General features: G+C 37.5%; 1 protein-coding gene across 3 annotated transcripts; it reads left to right on the top strand.

Moving 5' to 3' along the window:
- Window positions 1–6,200: 6,200 nt before the first annotated feature.
- On the top strand, window positions 6,201–16,253 carry LOC131435500 (uncharacterized transmembrane protein DDB_G0289901-like). Of its 3 annotated transcripts, none has more exons than XM_058603468.1 (6): window positions 6,201–6,359; window positions 11,346–11,428; window positions 11,495–11,580; window positions 12,099–15,061; window positions 15,229–15,548; window positions 15,605–16,253. In XM_058603468.1, the coding sequence occupies exons 2-6, from the start codon at window positions 11,357–11,359 to the stop codon at window positions 16,160–16,162; spliced, it is 3,999 nt and encodes a 1,332-aa protein (XP_058459451.1). In that variant the 5' UTR covers window positions 6,201–6,359; window positions 11,346–11,356; the 3' UTR covers window positions 16,163–16,253. The 3 variants fall into 3 exon arrangements, with proteins under 3 accessions (XP_058459451.1, XP_058459452.1, XP_058459453.1); XM_058603469.1 differs by lacking the exon at window positions 6,201–6,359 and adding an exon at window positions 6,418–6,659; XM_058603470.1 differs by lacking the exon at window positions 6,201–6,359 and adding an exon at window positions 7,775–11,262.
- Window positions 16,254–17,232: the final 979 nt, after the last annotated feature.

Genomic DNA, 17,232 nt, shown 5'->3' with positions numbered 1-17,232 from the left:
GATCCTGTTGTCTTCTGGCCAGATCTTGCTTCTTTCCACTACTCGAAATCAACGGTAGAATGGTATACTACCAAAAATGTCATTTTTGTCCCAAAAGACATAAATCCACCAAATTGCCCACAACTTCGACCAATTGAGGAATTTTTGGCATTAACGAAGGCACATTTAGGAAACAGCACATTTAGGAAGCAGCCGAAACCATTCAACAGTTCGAAAAAGATTGGATAAAAGAGTCAAAACTTGTCGCCAAGAAGTCTGTACGGAATTTAATGAGGAACGTTCGCAAGAAGGTGCGCCAGCTTGTCTTCAATAGCTAAGTAGCAAATGTTGAGAATAATATTCTGTTGTTGTAGTCTAATATTATCAGTATATCGAATAAAATTTGAATATCTAACACTTGTGAATTATTTACAGCGAAATCAAAGTGCGTCCATACTTTCTGGGACAGTCTTTAAGGTAGTTGTTTGACAGTTCAGCAATTACCCAACGATCGTTAATCAATTTTATTTTATTATTGAAAAGAAGAAAAATTTGTGTAATATTGCCGTTGGAAGATGCCACGAAATTTTGTTTCGAATAACATAACTTCATTTTTGAAATTGAAAATTAGATCAATTAAGAAACCGATCCTTTTTTACTCCATGTGAGATATGAAAGAAATTTTTCAAAAGTGTACACAATATATAGTAAACTTTTAAAATTATAATGAAAAACCTGTTTTGATCCACCTAGTGGGGTAAGGATGCCTTTCTCATATTATTTATTTTCTCCTATATATTGCAGCAAAAATTCATCGAAATACTTAGTATAGGTATAGTGACATTCGGTTCATTCAACTATACACTAATATAACCTACATTTTTTTAAAGATTCTCTATGACGATCGGACTTTAAATAATTCAGTAAATCATTTATGGGACTGTCAATGGTTCATTTGGCTACGGACTCTCATGGTCTGCAAACTAGAGAAATACACTAGCGAAGACATAAGACCTTTTATTTTAATCTAAGTTTGTGAAACTCGGCTAATCTATCGCCGAGAAAAGTGAGTGACATTATTTTAACATATTTGGTGCATATCGCCCTATAATTCCGAAACGAGAAATCGGATCCAAATAATATTCAGGAATTTTGTATGGGAAACCAACATCTTTCATTTTAATCTAAGTTTGTGAAAATCGGTTGAGCCATCTCCGAGAAAAGTTAGTGTAAAAAAACGTTACATACACACATACGCACATACATACACCAAGACATTTTGCGTACTCGACGAACTGAGTCGAATAGTATAGACACTCGGCCCATCGGGCTTAGATTTTTTGCCATAATTCGTTTGAATAACATTTTCTTTCCACCGGTTCCAGAAATTTGATAACGAAATACAGTTACTGGACATAGTTTAGTTTCGACTTACTTTTGTCATATAAATATCATGCAGCATTCAATTAGTATGATTTTCAAACAGTTTCGACGAGTTCAGTCTTTTACCAGCTCGATTGTTTTAGTTCCATGTACAAAACATGGTCGATTCGATAATATTTTAGTCGAATCGAGATACATAATGCCACCCCTGAGTTCTTGACATACATGGTTGAGCAGATTTCAATGAACCTTGTTTGAAACAAAACAAAGTCTTGGCATTACATTCCTTTTGTGGAATTTGGCCTTGCCTGTTTCTACAGACTTCGCAGCCGATTCTTAGCGTCCAGAATCATTGCATGGCTAATACTATGGATCCTACTGACACTAAGAATCCTTCCAGGTCGGGGCTCGAATAGTTTGTTTGAAGCTACTATTGAATTGTAGATCAAGTTTGACAGTCAAATTGGTTCCGGAGATAAAGTGGTCTGAGTGATTAACCGATGAAACGCTCAGCCGCTCGGAGATGGCTGAAACGATTTCAACAAGCTTAGGCTCGTTTGGAAGGAACTATTGAATAGTGGATCAAGTTCAAAGATCAAATAACTGTCACATCTGGTTCCGGAGATAAAATGGTATAAGTGACGTAACCGACAAACCATTCTTTGTTGTGGGCTCAATTTTCTCGAAGATGACTCAACGAATTTTGATAAAGGCTAATTTGAAGCTTCAATGGCATTTTTTTTAGTTTGGAATATATCATCTCATATGTTGTAACTGACGTAACTTTCAAATCCCAGCGTTTTAAAGATGCAAAATTTCTCGGAGATGACTGAATCGATTTGTTAACAATTAGCAACTATTAGGATATTTGATAAGCACTCAGTACCAATGTTCAAGGGTAGGATTTCACAAATCTTTTAGTGAGGCTATTTAAATGGCAAGAGAAAGACATTATCACACCATTAGGGGGATTAGGAGGTATTTTTGAATCTAAGTTTGTGAAAATTGGTGTTTCGCATTTTCTACATGTGGGATCCTGGGTTTTGAGGTCAAAGGGTTGGGTAGAAGTCAAGAAATGATTGGAAAACAAGGGACTTTTCGGTTGGAGATTCATCTGTAAATACCATACTACGAATAATACAAGGAGACTATTAATCAAAAACAAACAAAAGAATCATCTAAATCCATCAAAATCGTGATAGGGCCCATAAGAAAATGTATATTGAATACACTTCAGCAATTTCACGCGTTTTTGCTCAATAATTTTTAAAAGCCTAAGAAAATATTTTCGAAATTAGTATCTCTTATGCTAAATATTATTGTATAATTGATTGATGATAGTTAAAAGATCCACTAAATTCACTATTATACCCGTTTTGCCCCGATTTCTCTTTTATTCTGACTTTACTTCGAACTGTGAAACTCTGAAAAGAATGAATTCGCTAATTGGAAAGTACTCCTGGCGTGTTCATAAGTTCGATAAATGGATTGTTTTTAATAGGAACGACCTAGAATAACTGTATTCTGTTGTACCCCAAATCATCTTCTACCATGAATTCAGAGAAAAAAAGAGTTCTACTAATCGGTGTTTGGGTCAATTATAGTTAAACAAGACAATTCTATGTTTTGCATATAATCACCAAAAATAGCTAACGGATAGTTTCGACGATCGCATGAATCGTGCTACATCGTTTTACCCCAATTTTCCCACTAACATATTTTTATTTTTAATTCACATTTACAATTCCGAAGCAGATCCAATATGACCTATCAATATTGTTCTATATTACGTAGAAAACTTCAGTTTTTCTGGAGCGAAATCTTTATTCTAAGATTAATTGGGGTGAAACGGCACGGTAGAAATACGACTTATGAAATAAATGGGGGTGAAACGGTATCTATTTGTAATCGGTATATCAACCGTAATCAATCTCCTTCCGGAATGCGAAAGAAAGTTCAACTAATGATACGATTTATGAAATAAATTGGGGTAAAACGGGTTAAACAGACTAGTACTGACCTTCTTCTGGCATCTTGTATGTATGTATGTATGTATGTGTGAAGCCACCATCAGTTCAAGGCATTATCAATGTAAGCGGGTAGACTTACAGTAGATCCGAATTTGATTATCAGATAGCTTTCATATAATTGCTGTTAAGAAGGCCAAAATGGGTTCCAAGGGACCCGGCGCCTTCCAGCAAGAACATCCGGCCATATAATAAAAAATTTCGCTGTACCAGCTTAAACCCGCCTGATGGTTTGTTTGTTAGAAGGGTGCGTCTTACTCATTTCAGACCTTTAGGGAGAAACACAAAGCTTCCCCCGCGTGAATGAAGTTGGCAATCCACTCCATCATCCAGTCCTTCACTTGTAAGATACCCTGATGCACTCCCTGCCCCTCCCCGTTGTCGATATACTTGAGCATAATTCAATATAATATAATATAATATAATATAATATAATATAATATAATATAATATAATATAATATAATATAATATAATATAATATAATATAATATAATATAATATAATATAATATAATATAATATAATATAATATAATATAATATAATATAAAAAATATAATATAATAAGATACAATATAATATATCACATCCAAGCTAGCACAAACTTTTTAAAAAAGCTGTGTAAAGCATACAAGTGAAAATCCATTGAAAATCACTATTGCACACGACTTTGCACGTACGAACGTCTGTTGGATATCTGTTCTCTGTTATATAACATAATATAAATTAATACAATATAATATAAGATGATATAACACAGCATAATTTAATATAATTTAGCACAATATAATATAACATAATACAATATAACACAATACTTATATTTATAATATAATATAATATAATATAATGCAATGCAGTATAATACCATACAACATAACAAAATATAATATAATAAGATAATATATGAAATAATATGCTATGACAATCTATAACAGTTGATTTCGCAGTGTAAGTCGACGCAGTCGACGCCGTTCTATTGACCAAATTTCATTATAGACGCTCGGGGAGGCATGAGATAGGAACTTGTGAGAACTTAGTTATCTCACCATTTGACGACCGGTACTGACATTCTTCTGACATCTTCTGCAAATATTTCAGTTTTATGTTATATAGTTAAGCTCTAATACAATACAGTACAAAAAGGGAACTTAGCGTAAAATGAACATGTTAGTTTTTCATGCGGTGCTTATGAATAAGTGGAATCGATTTTACACAAAAAAGTACCTTGTGCTTTATCATGCCTCCAAAATATTTCCGTATTTTTGGTTCATTTTTCCCCACTGTGCAATGTGTCAACTTAAACACGAATCAAATAAATGAATGAAATTCAAAAATGATTGAATCGGCACTTTGTATCTTTCAGGACATCTAAGTTCAATCGTGGTGGGTCACTGCATTCCTGGATAAAAGATGCCTCGCGATCTTCAAGTTTGTTCAGACGGGATAAGAATGATTGTATTGTCAACCCCCTATCATACAACAGACTTTCTGTTCGTGCTCGCATCTCATCCGACAGAGTCGAAAATTGCTTACGGTCGAGACGATAGAAACAAAGACAATACAGTGTAGTGAACAATAGAGTGTACGAAATGGGCAAATTCGATTGAACAAAGCCTGAAACTTGGCCTACAAGACCAAATTCAATTTGTATTGATTTCAAGCGCTGCAAAGTTAGACCAGCAGCAACCGACATTGAAATCTTGCTTAAGGAACGAATGCATCTAAACGTTAATGATGTAAGTGAGATTCAATTCAACAAGGCGTTTAACAGTATGTAAATTATGTTCAAACGTGAAAGAGATGCAATTGCATTTGCTTCGGTTAATAACGGGGTGCACAGTGTTGATCATGACAATGCTAAATATAAAATCGCTGTGTACATGGTGGACAATGCCATAGAAGTTCGCGTGTATGACCTTCCCCGCAGACCAGCGATCAGTTCGTTCGGGAAAGTATGTCGCAGTACGATGAAGTTCTTTCCATCGAAAGGGAGTATGGCGGAATTTTTTTCCGGGTATCCGGAATGGCGTGCGAGTGGTACGTATGCAACTACGTAAAGCAATCCCATCTTATATCATTTGTGATCACACGGGAAACGGGAAACATCCGTATAAAACGCCGATGACGTATGAAAATCAACTGGTTACATGTCAGTTTTGTGAACAACCTGCACACCACGGCAAACCTTGCACTGAAACTGCGAAAAGGACATCTTCAAACAAAAACAAGGACAACCGCTCAACAAGGAGAAACTGGTGAGCGCAGTACTCTTGTTTCACCATCAAACCAACCAGCAACTATCTATCTTTATCTAATAAAAACATGGATAAATCGGCCACGCAAAGCTTGTACGCGAATTGGCCTGAATAAATAAATTTTATAAAAGAAAAATACAACCGACTTTTTGTGATGCATTAAAGTTTAACAGAATTTGTACATTGCTTAAATAATGGATCGATTGTATCCAGATGCCTTAATAATTTTATCGAAAAGATAAAATTCTTTGTAGTTGTAATTTGTTAAAAACTCTAGAACAGATAATTTGAATACACCATAGATTCAAATCATTTATAGCATAAGTGGTCACTATTTTTGACTAGCATGGATTCATTAAATCGTTCCAGGCATCCACTAGAACCGGAATCCATCCTGTACTTCACGTTTCGTTTAATCAATTGATTCGAACGTCTCCTGTTTATGCATGACGCGCTCCTTTGATTCTTGCGCGGAATGGTGCAGTGTTCAGTGACAAGCAAGACAAGTCACTAGCTTCGATCGTTATTCTCAAACACAGACAGTCATCGATAGGTGTGCGGTGATTTTTTTTATATTCGTGCGCATTACATTAGTGAGCGACAGAACTTCCAACCTCAGTCTCAGACTGATCGCACAGTCGCGCAGTCCAAAATTTTACGATTCACTTTGAAATTAAATTTGTGAAGATCTGTACAAGTAAATACGAATAAGGTATGCAAAAGGTGCCGGTTGTTAGGTGTCAAAAGTTCACAGATTTCAGTGTGTTGTGATTATGGGATTACCGTTCTGAAATGTGACTCGTGTAAAAGTATAATACTGTTTATGAGTGATGCCGTTGGATGCATAAAAAACAAGTTTTGGATTTTTCTTCGTTTATTCACCGAATGGCCTTGCTACATCGGTAGAATGAAGATTAGTTGTTCTTTGTTGCTGATAGTGAATAGTTCTTCCATAAAAACATTGCTACTGAAACCAATCGAAGTATAAACAATCGTTGGCAACTACTTCTATGTAAGATCCATTAAATAAATTTTCGTTCAGCACATGTTCTGATGCAAGCAATGTAGCAATACGGCTCAGAAAGGAAAACGATATTTTTGAATTTCATTCAGCTGATTTAAGAACTATTACATATCTCACCAGTAGTGTTTTCTGCAGTTCAATCAAATTGAATGTATTTAAATAACGGAACATGTTAAAATTTGAAAGGGACTTTCGATCATCATTTATGCAGAAAAAACATTTTGTCATGCTACAGCAATGAAGCAGAATTATTATCGTACTGACTAAAAAGTTATCGAAGAGAGCAGAGTAATATATGAAATTATTCGAAGGGATCACATATAGTGTCTAAGGAAGTTTTGAGCATCACACACATCCTCGGAACTCCACTAGAGAATGCAATCAATAAATTTTTATGGAGTCTCCAGGAATTATAATCAGAACACATAGATCGAAGATTCGTGACATGAATATATAGCGGAGGAAACCTGTGTACTACACTGAATTCTTTTTTTATGCGAATTCACGCATCGCATAAAAAAACCGCATAACTCTAAAACTTCGCATAAAAAAAACCCGCAGAAGGGAAACCGCATAACTCTGAAAATTCGCATAAAAACACCGCATAACTCTGAAACTTCGCATAAAAAAACCGCATAACTCTGAAAATTCGCGTTTAAAAAACGCATAAAAAAAGACCTCAGTGTATTTTAATTCTTTTATGCATTCATTTATCCCCGCTTTTATTAAATTAAAATCTTGTCTAAAGACAATATAATTTAAAGAGCACAATATGTGAAGAAATGAAATGTTAATCTACTGAGATGTTACTAATTCTTTGTATGATTTTGATTTGAAAAGTTATGTTCGAAATCAAAATTTTGATACACTTTCCACCACGGCTTAGCACAGCTACATCAAATAATCACAATATGTTTAATTTTCGTGTGTCTGTTTGAGAGCACTGATACGTGATTTTTCTTGGAAATGGCTAGACTGTGGATTTGATTGAAAATAGCTAGACCAATTTTCCCAAACTTAGAGTCAAATGTGTGGTCCAATGATTCAGTACTGCGGAATTATGGTCATGACCGCGGAGAGGGAGGGGAGAAAGGGGGAGGGGGGATTCCCCCCGGGCCCGGACTTTTTCAGGGGGTCCGGAAATTCGAAGGTTTAAAAGCGTTTCTTATTCTTGATAATGAAATCATTACTTGGGACTGTTTTTGTTTTGCTCGTTCAATCTGGAGATGAAGTGAAGTCTTGTTTTTTTTGCTTACTAAGCGAACGGGGCCTGATTGCAATTCAATGCAAAAAATTCCAATTTCTGGAGTGAGTCTTAATCAATGGTAACTTGCGGGGGTGCAAATTCTTTTGAATCAGTCATTACATTCTTCCAGCTTATATTACTTGTGAGTTGGATGTTAAAATACTCACTCTGGTCATGCGAGGCTTCTATTTCCGTTAGCGGACGCGGGAGGGGAGCTCACCAAGGCTTCTCAGAAACTGCAGAATCTGCCCATTGTCAGCGATCCTAATTTTATCTGTCCTTTTTGGATTTACGAGGTGAAGCTTTTTTCAAACCGTCGACGTCACCGATAACAAGGTTCGAAATTTTCTAAACTAGTCTCAAAACAATTTCAACTTGTAGATACTGTTAGTTAATGCCCAGACAAACTGGCTACGGTCTCGGAGCCACTGGAAGGAGTAGTCAAAAAAACTTCAAAATGTAACTTACATGGATTTTCCATATAATCGCTAACGTTAACGACGACGTCATCATCGGTTATCCAACACAGAAAAATGATAATTTTATAATTTTTCGAACATGCCTAATTGAGCCGAGTTTTCGTACTGGAAAATATGAGAATAACATATAGAAAAGCTGTTTTTAGTTTATCGTTTCTATTATTTAAATATTCGCAGTAGCTCTGTGCATTTTAGGGAAACAGTCATAGCTGCTTAACGCAAAAGCAGTTTTCTTCGCTTCGTTTTCTAAAGTTTTTTTAGTACTCTATTTGGTACAGTTTTCTAAATAACTTTGTGTTTTGTAAATGCCTTACTCTGTACTATACGGGGCCGGGTGTCAATTGAAAATTTCAAAAATAGCTACATAACATTTTTCTGCCATAATCTTGAACTTCTTCATTCGTTTATGGATTTATATATTTATGCAATCGCTGTGAAAACCAACTTTTGAATCGAGGTCCGGAAAGCCGAAATTCTGGCTCCGAAAGTACCGGAAATAGTTGTCGAAATCTGCAAAACTTTTACTAACTTACATTATAATAAAAGTTTTTATTATCCAATGTAAGATTCCTGTATTTGATCCGAATCCGATTTCCGGTTCCGAAATTCCCTGGTAATAAAAATCTAAAATATCAAACCGTCGCTTAGAACAGCGAAGTAAAATAAAGTAAATATTGTAATAAATTGCGCTTTAAACTATTGTACTTAGTAGGACTCTGGTATCGGAAGTACTGGAAATAGTGGTCATAATCTGGAAAATAGAACTCAGTTCATTTTCCCAAAAATGTCCCGATCGGCTCTGCGAACGTCTCGCAATTGATTCAATACTGAACTGAATTTTTGTTACTGGAACTGGACCGGAACCAACCAGAATGATACACTTGCTTTACTTTCTGCTCATTCAACTGCAAGCTGCAACTGTCAATATATTAAGTGTTAATCTTTTATGCCTACCCAGGTACGAGAGAGGCGTCATGAGATTTCTTCTTTGATACTCGTTGATACCAAACATTTCAGAAAACATTACTTTTGAATTATTTGTAATTATATCATAAATTAATGATCATGTTTCCGATGGCATCTAGCCAAAATTATGTATATACAGCAAGAGATACTCACGATCAAAAACTTATCACTCTCCCAGATGTTAATGGCGTCCCATAATAAATTAAATCGTATTCATGACAAAATGATGTGGCAAGGTTCCCCTGTTCGAGGCGCATCAAAGGTAAAACTACGATCATAGGAACTAAAAGCACAGATTTACACAATGAATACTACCGAACGTTACTTACCATTTCATTACAGTTGATAGCAATTATTGTTCCGAAGGAGATATTTTTTTCATTTTCGTCTATCTCTACACAGCAAAACAGGCATGACATTTACAGATGACGCAAATCCAGATATGACACAATTCATAAAAACGTAATTCGTTAAACGATTGAATTTTACAAAAATGATATACATATACGTCAAACATACCCCGTCTTTCAGGCAAACGTGTAAATTTACATGTTTTAGCTTTTAAAAATATGTCAGAATGCATTGAATATAAGTTAGATATACTGTAAAACTGAGTAATTTTTGACGCTCATATATGTCGGTCTCATAAGACGTAAATTTACACGAATTTTTCTAGGTGTGCATATAAGTTTTGTCGTTGCGAAGAGAGAATAAATTGAATGAAAGTTGTTATATACAATGATAACATTCTTTTTATGTTTATTAGAATTAATTAGTTATTTTTGGTCTTTCTATTGGGATGGATGACAAATGTACATCGTGTTTTACAATAGCATTGCTAATGCAGAAATCAGTCTATGCATTTCTACAACTGAACATTTTACTTTTTGCGGGTTTATATCAGCATCAGAGTAGCATACAGGCCTGATAGGTCTTTAATGGCAATTCTTCATCTGTATATAATGCCAATATACGACATCGTTTTGATGCATATTATTTACTTGTACACGTGTAGAAGTTTTGGAATTTCGGGTGATATTACTTTTGATTTTACCTTTCAGTTTTCCTGCGTGCTCCCGATTAGTAATTGTTTTCCAACGTCCACCGGTTCTAGAGGCTGTACTTTTGAAATGGTTGAATAACTGATTTGCCACATTTTCCCCAAATCATGTCATGGAATTTCTGTGAGAGTGTACAAACTTGCTTCACGCATCTTCGCTCGACTCGTTTGTTTATTAGTATGCATTTGTAAAGCTTTTTTCTTTTCCGATTGTTTGAAAGCAGAACTGCATTTAAATTAAAAGTATCATTAAAATGTTTTTAAATTAAAGAACCCATTCCTACAATTAGTTCAAGGAAATTGATTCCTCCTAGTTCACGCGATGTATCAGATTAATTACGATCATGAACCTAGGTGACCACATCAATCATATGATGTACTGCCAATAGTACTACTATGAAATCCAGCTTGTAAACAAAGTCCAGTTTCAAAAGCTACCTATTAATCAACATAGCCCTTATTAATCAACATAATTCGTAGTTTATTGTGGCACTAATAAGTGTAACATAGTTGGAAAATACGCAAAGATAAAGAAACCCATCGTTTGACTTTCTAGTGAACCGGTTCCTTGGTGGTATTGGTACATGAAACGCGAAAAAACCCAAACGCTGAAGAATCCGGCTAATCAAACTGACCGCTATGTACTGTGCTTTGTGTTTTTCGCTTTAGGTCAGAATGAATTGTACTACTGTGAACGAGCTACCATCGAAAACTTAGTACACAGTAAAGCGACAAACACCACACACACGCGGTCGATTTAGATTTAAATAAATTATCAGTATTGTTTTGAGAATTTGCTATTAACGGTTATTCCTTGCTGTAGTTACACTCTAAATAATGGTAATGCATTTAAAAAGGTTATCGCAAAACCGGAATACCCCAACACTGCAATCATCTTCATTCCAATTCATATTTATTCACAGTTTCACGGACAATGGGTAATCTCCGCTTAGGGATAATTTTGGCAATCTGTCTGGCTTTGATACATGCTCAGGAAGAGGTTATCGTGAGTATTTATTACCATTTACGTGTAATGTGCGACCGTTATTTTCACATCTTTTTATTTCGCTAGAAATGTCCTGGAGGGGAATGCGTCAAGCTGCATCTTTGCAGAGATGGTGAAATTGTAACGGATGGCTCAAATCTGATCGATATCAGGTAAAACTATTCATAACTTTTTACTATAATTTTTAGATGGTAGAGTGAATGTAGAAGTTTGGAAAATTATATATTTTATTCTGAACAACAGGATGCGGAACGTTATTTTATTGAGATGAGTTGATTGTTCTGTACCACGAACTTTAAAATGTCATGCTATTTTTCATACATTGCGTCACGTTAATGTGTGAAGTTTATCTGTAGACAAACACATTCACTGTAGGTAAAATTAGGAGCTTTAAATCTAAATATACAGAAATATTCACTTGATCGTTCGAAATATTAAAGTTTCGAAATTCACTTTTGAGTCAAACAGTTTAAAAAAAACTCAAATGAACAATTATTGATAGACTGTCACTAGAGAGTGTAATTGTTGTTTGGCCATTTTGAAGAAAGTACACTAGGAAAGGGATGCTTATCACTCTCAGTGAAGTTTAGTCTTCGCTATTTCGCTCCAACGAGCAAATGAAAATGTAAAAATATAACATTTAATGTAAAATGTATATTTTGATTTTCAGATTCAACCCTGACGATCCCTGTGAACACTATCTACTGAAATGTTGTAAAGTCCCAGGTGAAGAAGATGAGGAGCTTGTCGAACCTCCATCGTCTGGTGGACAAGAAGTTGTGCAACCTCCATCAAGCCATGGGGAAATAATTCCTGTTCCTCCGTCCACCCACGGAAACCTTAATAGCGGTGACTTCGGAAGTGGTGGTACCGGAAGTGGTATAATCGGTAATGGAGGACTAGGCAGCAGCTCAGTTGGTGGCGGAGGACAACAAGGTGGATCAACAGGAGCACTAGGAGGTGGATCTACTGGTGACGGAGGATTCGGAAGTGGTGGTTCACCAGGAGGTGCCGGGGGTGGTGGTGGAGAACTTGGTGGATCAACAGGAGGACTTGGTGGATCGACAGGAGGACTTGGTGGATCGACAGGAGGACTTGGTGTTGGAAGCAGTCAAATCGGTGGTGGAGGACTAGGAGGTAGCGGAGCAGACGTCCCACCTCATGGCCCACAAGTAGGAGTTGGTGGAGGTAATTGTCATGGTCAAGGAGCAATAAATGGTGGAGGTTCAGGTTTTGGTAGCGGATCAAACGTAGCAATGTGGCAGGAACTGTCTCAAATAAGTCATTCTCAAATGTTAAATTGGCAGATGGGACAGTTCCCTCCTCAAATGGGTGGTTTGTTTAATAATTTGGCCAGTAGTGGTGGACAGCCAGGTTTAGTTCCTGGAGGTTTTGGCGGTGTTGCAAGCGGATCTGCATCAAGTGCATTCTCCCAATCTTCAAGTCAGTCTATGGGGTACTATGAGAGTGGCTCGATTTCTAGTGCTTCTTCTGGAAGTTTTTCCAGTGGTCAAAATATTGGACAATCTGGAGGGTCTCAAAGCGGTTCTAGTGCGGGAAGCTCTTCGATCACATCAGGAGGTTCAAGCGGATCGGGTGCAACTGCGACCTCTCAATCATTGACCCAATCTATGAAGCAGCAAGGAAGTGGTTCAGTTTCTGGTGCCTCATCTGGAAGTTTTTCAAGCAATCAAAATATTGGGCAATCTGTAGGGTCTCAAAGCGGCGCGAGTGCGGGAAGCTCTTCGATCACATCAGGAGGTTCAAGCGGAGTTACAAGCGGATCGGGTGCAACTGCGACCTCTCAATCATTGACCCAATCTATGGGGCAGCAAGGAAGTGGTTCAGTTTCTGGTGCCTCATCTGGAAGTTTTTCAAGCAATCAAAATATTGGGCAATCTGGGGGGTCTCAAAGCGGCGCGAGTGCGGGAAGCTCTTCGATCACATCAGGAGGTTCAAGCGGAGTTACAAGCGGATCGGGTGCATCTGCAACCTCTCAATCACTGACCCAATCTATGGGGCAGCAAGGAAGTGGTTCAGTTTCTGGTGCCTCATCTGGAAGTTTTTCAAGCAATCAAAATATTGGGCAATCTGGAGGGTCTCAAAGCGGCGCGAGTGCGGGAAGCTCTTCGATCACATCAGGAGGTTCAAGCGGAGTTACAAGCGGATCGGGTGCAACTGCGACCTCTCAATCATTGACCCAATCTATGGGGCAGCAAGGAAGTGGTTCAGTTTCTGGTGCCTCATCTGGAAGTTTTTCAAGCAATCAAAATATTGGGCAATCTGGAGGGTCTCAAAGCGGCGCGAGTGCGGGAAGCTCTTCGATCACATCAGGAGGTTCAAGCGGAGTTACAAGCGGATCGGGAGCAACCGCGACCTCTCAATCATTGACCCAATCTATGGGACAGCAAGGAAGTGGTTCAGTTTCTGGAGCCTCATCCGGAAGTTTTTCCAGTGGTCAGAACATTGGACAGTCTGGAGGATCCCAAAGTGGCGCTAGTGCGGGAAGTTCTTCTATTACATCAGGAGGGTCTAGTGGAGTGACAAGTGGATCGGGAGCAATCGCGACGTCTCAATCATTATCCAGTGGTCAAAACATAGGGCAAAGCGGTGCTAGTGCGGGAGGCTCTTCTATCACATCTGAAGGAATGCATGCACCTTCCGATACTTCATCTGTTAGTCCACCACAAGGGGATCATCTTGGTAAACAAACTTTGGATCATTCCGGAAGTTCCTTGAGCTCTCCTTCAAAAGGACAAAGAACAGTGGACTCTAGTACTGGACAGGTAGTTGGGGGAACATCATCATTACAGGGAGGGATTCCTGGAAGCACTAAAGGCTCTTCTGTTGGAAGTCAAATAACACATTCCGACACAAAAAATGGAAGTAAAAACCCTTCCACTGAAGAACTAAAAAGTGCGAATTTGATTGCAGAAAAAGGACAGATAAGTGCTAATATTCCTGCTATGCCAGGATCTGCAAACACTGGACATACATCGATACAACCAAATAAAGCGCAAGGAACACATGTTGAAGGCGGACCTGCAAAAGATGTGGCGACAGAAGTCGTCAAAGATCAACTCACTGGTTTTGGGGGTAGTAACACTGAACTTCAATCAAGTGATAATTTCAATGGTAGCAAGCAAAGCAGTGGTTTAATCGATAAATTGACGGAAGGCTCTAGAGATACATCAAATATTTCTACAGCTGATGGGCAAGGTAAGACAGGGTCCTATGTAGGTGGTCAAATATCTGGACAGCTCGGGGCAGGTGGAGCTGTAACACCGTCAAGAAAGCCCGGTGTTGGAGGATCGAAGGATTTGGTATCAGGTTATGGCTCTGGAGGTTCTGTATCAGGTCAAACTAAGGCTAGTTCTTCAGGACAGCACATTTCTGGTAGCGTAGATAATATTTCATCACAGCAAACGGTCCACGGAACTGGTCCAACAACATCTATCACCAAAGAACAAACCACTAGTACTGCAGAAGGTTCAATTGTTAAACAAAAAGATTTTACTGCAAGTGGAATAAAGGGAGAACATCAAAAATCTACAGGTGGTTCGTATGGAGGACACTATACAGAGAAACATTCTGGTAAATACTCGCATGGCGTTCATAAAGGTAGCTCACACGGTTAGTACTGCACACATATTTGATGCATGGGGTATAAACGAGTCTATGTTGACTGCACGCTGTGAAATCGAAACCTCAGTATTAGCGTGATATTTTATTACGAAAGCAACCCTAATTGTAGAATAGTTATACTAATGAGTTAATAATAAGCTTGGTATTACTTCCAGATGTTACTGCAAACCCACTTGTTCCATCTCAAGAAAACTTGGGTTGCGGGATTCGTCATGCCGATGGAGTTGGTTTCCGTATCACTGGAAACAATGATGGAGAATCTGAGTACGGAGAATTCCCATGGATGGTGGCCATTTTGAAGGAAGAAAAAGCTTTAGATCAGGTCATCAACGTTTACCAATGCGGCGGATCACTTATCCATCCTCAAGTTGTACTAACTGCGGCCCATTGTGTGCAGAATAAGCAGCCCAATGAGATTAAAATTCGACTGGGAGAATGGGATACTCAAACTACAAATGAAATCTATGATCATCAGGTAATGTATTTTAAGGCGGATTATAGTGCACAAATATTGATTTTGTATTTATTTAGGATCGCAATGTTGTCGAGATAGTTGTGCACGATAAATTCTACAAGGGAGGTCTGTTCAATGACGTAGCCCTGCTGTTCCTTATTAAACCGGCGGAAATTATTGACACCGTGAACACAGCGTGTTTACCTCCCCAGGATTACAACTTTGATTTGAATCGCTGTTTTGCCTCTGGTTGGGGTAAGGATGTGTTTGGCAAAGAAGGAAAATATCAAGTGATTCTGAAGAAAATAGAATTACCCGTCATGCCGTTCGCCAAGTGCCAGGAAGCGCTACGTACAACGCGACTTGGTAGAAGATTTATCCTGAACAAAAGCTTTATTTGCGCGGGTGGAGAACCAGGAAAAGATACATGTAAAGGTGATGGAGGATCTCCTTTAGTTTGCCCCATTCCAGGAACAACCAACCGTTACTACCAGGCTGGTATTGTTGCCTGGGGCATTGGATGCGGCGAAACTGGCATCCCTGGTGTGTATGTGAATGTAGCAGGATTTAGAAAATGGATCGATGAACATTTGACACAGCGCAGCATTCCACATGATTACTATATTTACGTTTAGGAAAAACAATTTTGCACAAATTAAATTGTCTGTTTAGGAAAAACAATTTTGCACAAATAAATTGTCTGAAAAGAAGGGAGTTTTGCCGAAAGTCTACGTAGTTTCATTTTTTTTAATTTTTCTAGAAATTTAGCTTAATTTAGCTAACCGTCCGTGCGATTCCTTCGATTGAGCAAAAAGCCAGTTGAAATTACATATTCAACCAAATGCATGATACTTGAGAGCAAAATTGAAATTTGTCATGTCGAATGACCTTGACTGACTGACTGTGATTATCAAATATGATACTATGTAGTTCTATAACCAAGTAGAAGTCAAAGACAGTCGACTCTTTTTGTTTTCTTTCTCATTCTTCTATTTCCTATTGAAGTATAAAAATAAAAGAAAGTACTAGCACAAACATAAACAAATAAAGCTCATTATGTTTTACAAAAAGTCATCGGATTTTAAGTTTATTGGAGTAAATGAATTATTTTCGATTTTTATGCTGTCCGATTATTATTTAGTCACATCGTAATCAAGCAGTGACATGAGAAGTAAAGAGCGTTCTGACGAGTGAAATATCCAGAAAAAATAATTATCGATATCGATATCGATGTTATTAGAGAGAAAAAAATGATCAGAATTTATCGCTCATTTGTAGCCGAGCACGAATAAAAAATAGAAATTGTGTTGGAAGATCGATGGGTCAAGTGTATCGCTTTAAATAGAGTATATACTGAAGAATAAAAAAGTTTTCACGGTAAAAATTAACTTTTTCTTTATTAGAACTGGCACTTCTCATTCCATAAGGTAAAACTGCCCAGCAATCTCTGAAAAAAAAAAAATTAAAAATATTTCCGGATCCGCGAACTTCGAAGTTTTTAGCACAGAAAAGAACTTTATTTCTGTTTTTTTCAATCGTCACTCTGAATGAAGGATTGTTATTTTAAGGAGCAAAACTTTTTGCAAGCGTATAAGTACTGTCAACAATGTGTGCGTAAAAACAAATTCAGGCGCTTCTTTTTCTGATTTTAATCAAAAAAACGTGCTTAATCCACCTATCAGTGAGATGATACCTTTTTTTATCA

The sequence above is a fragment of the Malaya genurostris genome, chromosome 3, assembly GCF_030247185.1.
Source record: "Malaya genurostris strain Urasoe2022 chromosome 3, Malgen_1.1, whole genome shotgun sequence".
NCBI classification, from domain to species: Eukaryota; Metazoa; Arthropoda; class Insecta; order Diptera; family Culicidae; genus Malaya; species Malaya genurostris.
This window is presented reverse-complemented; position numbering and strand designations above follow the sequence as displayed.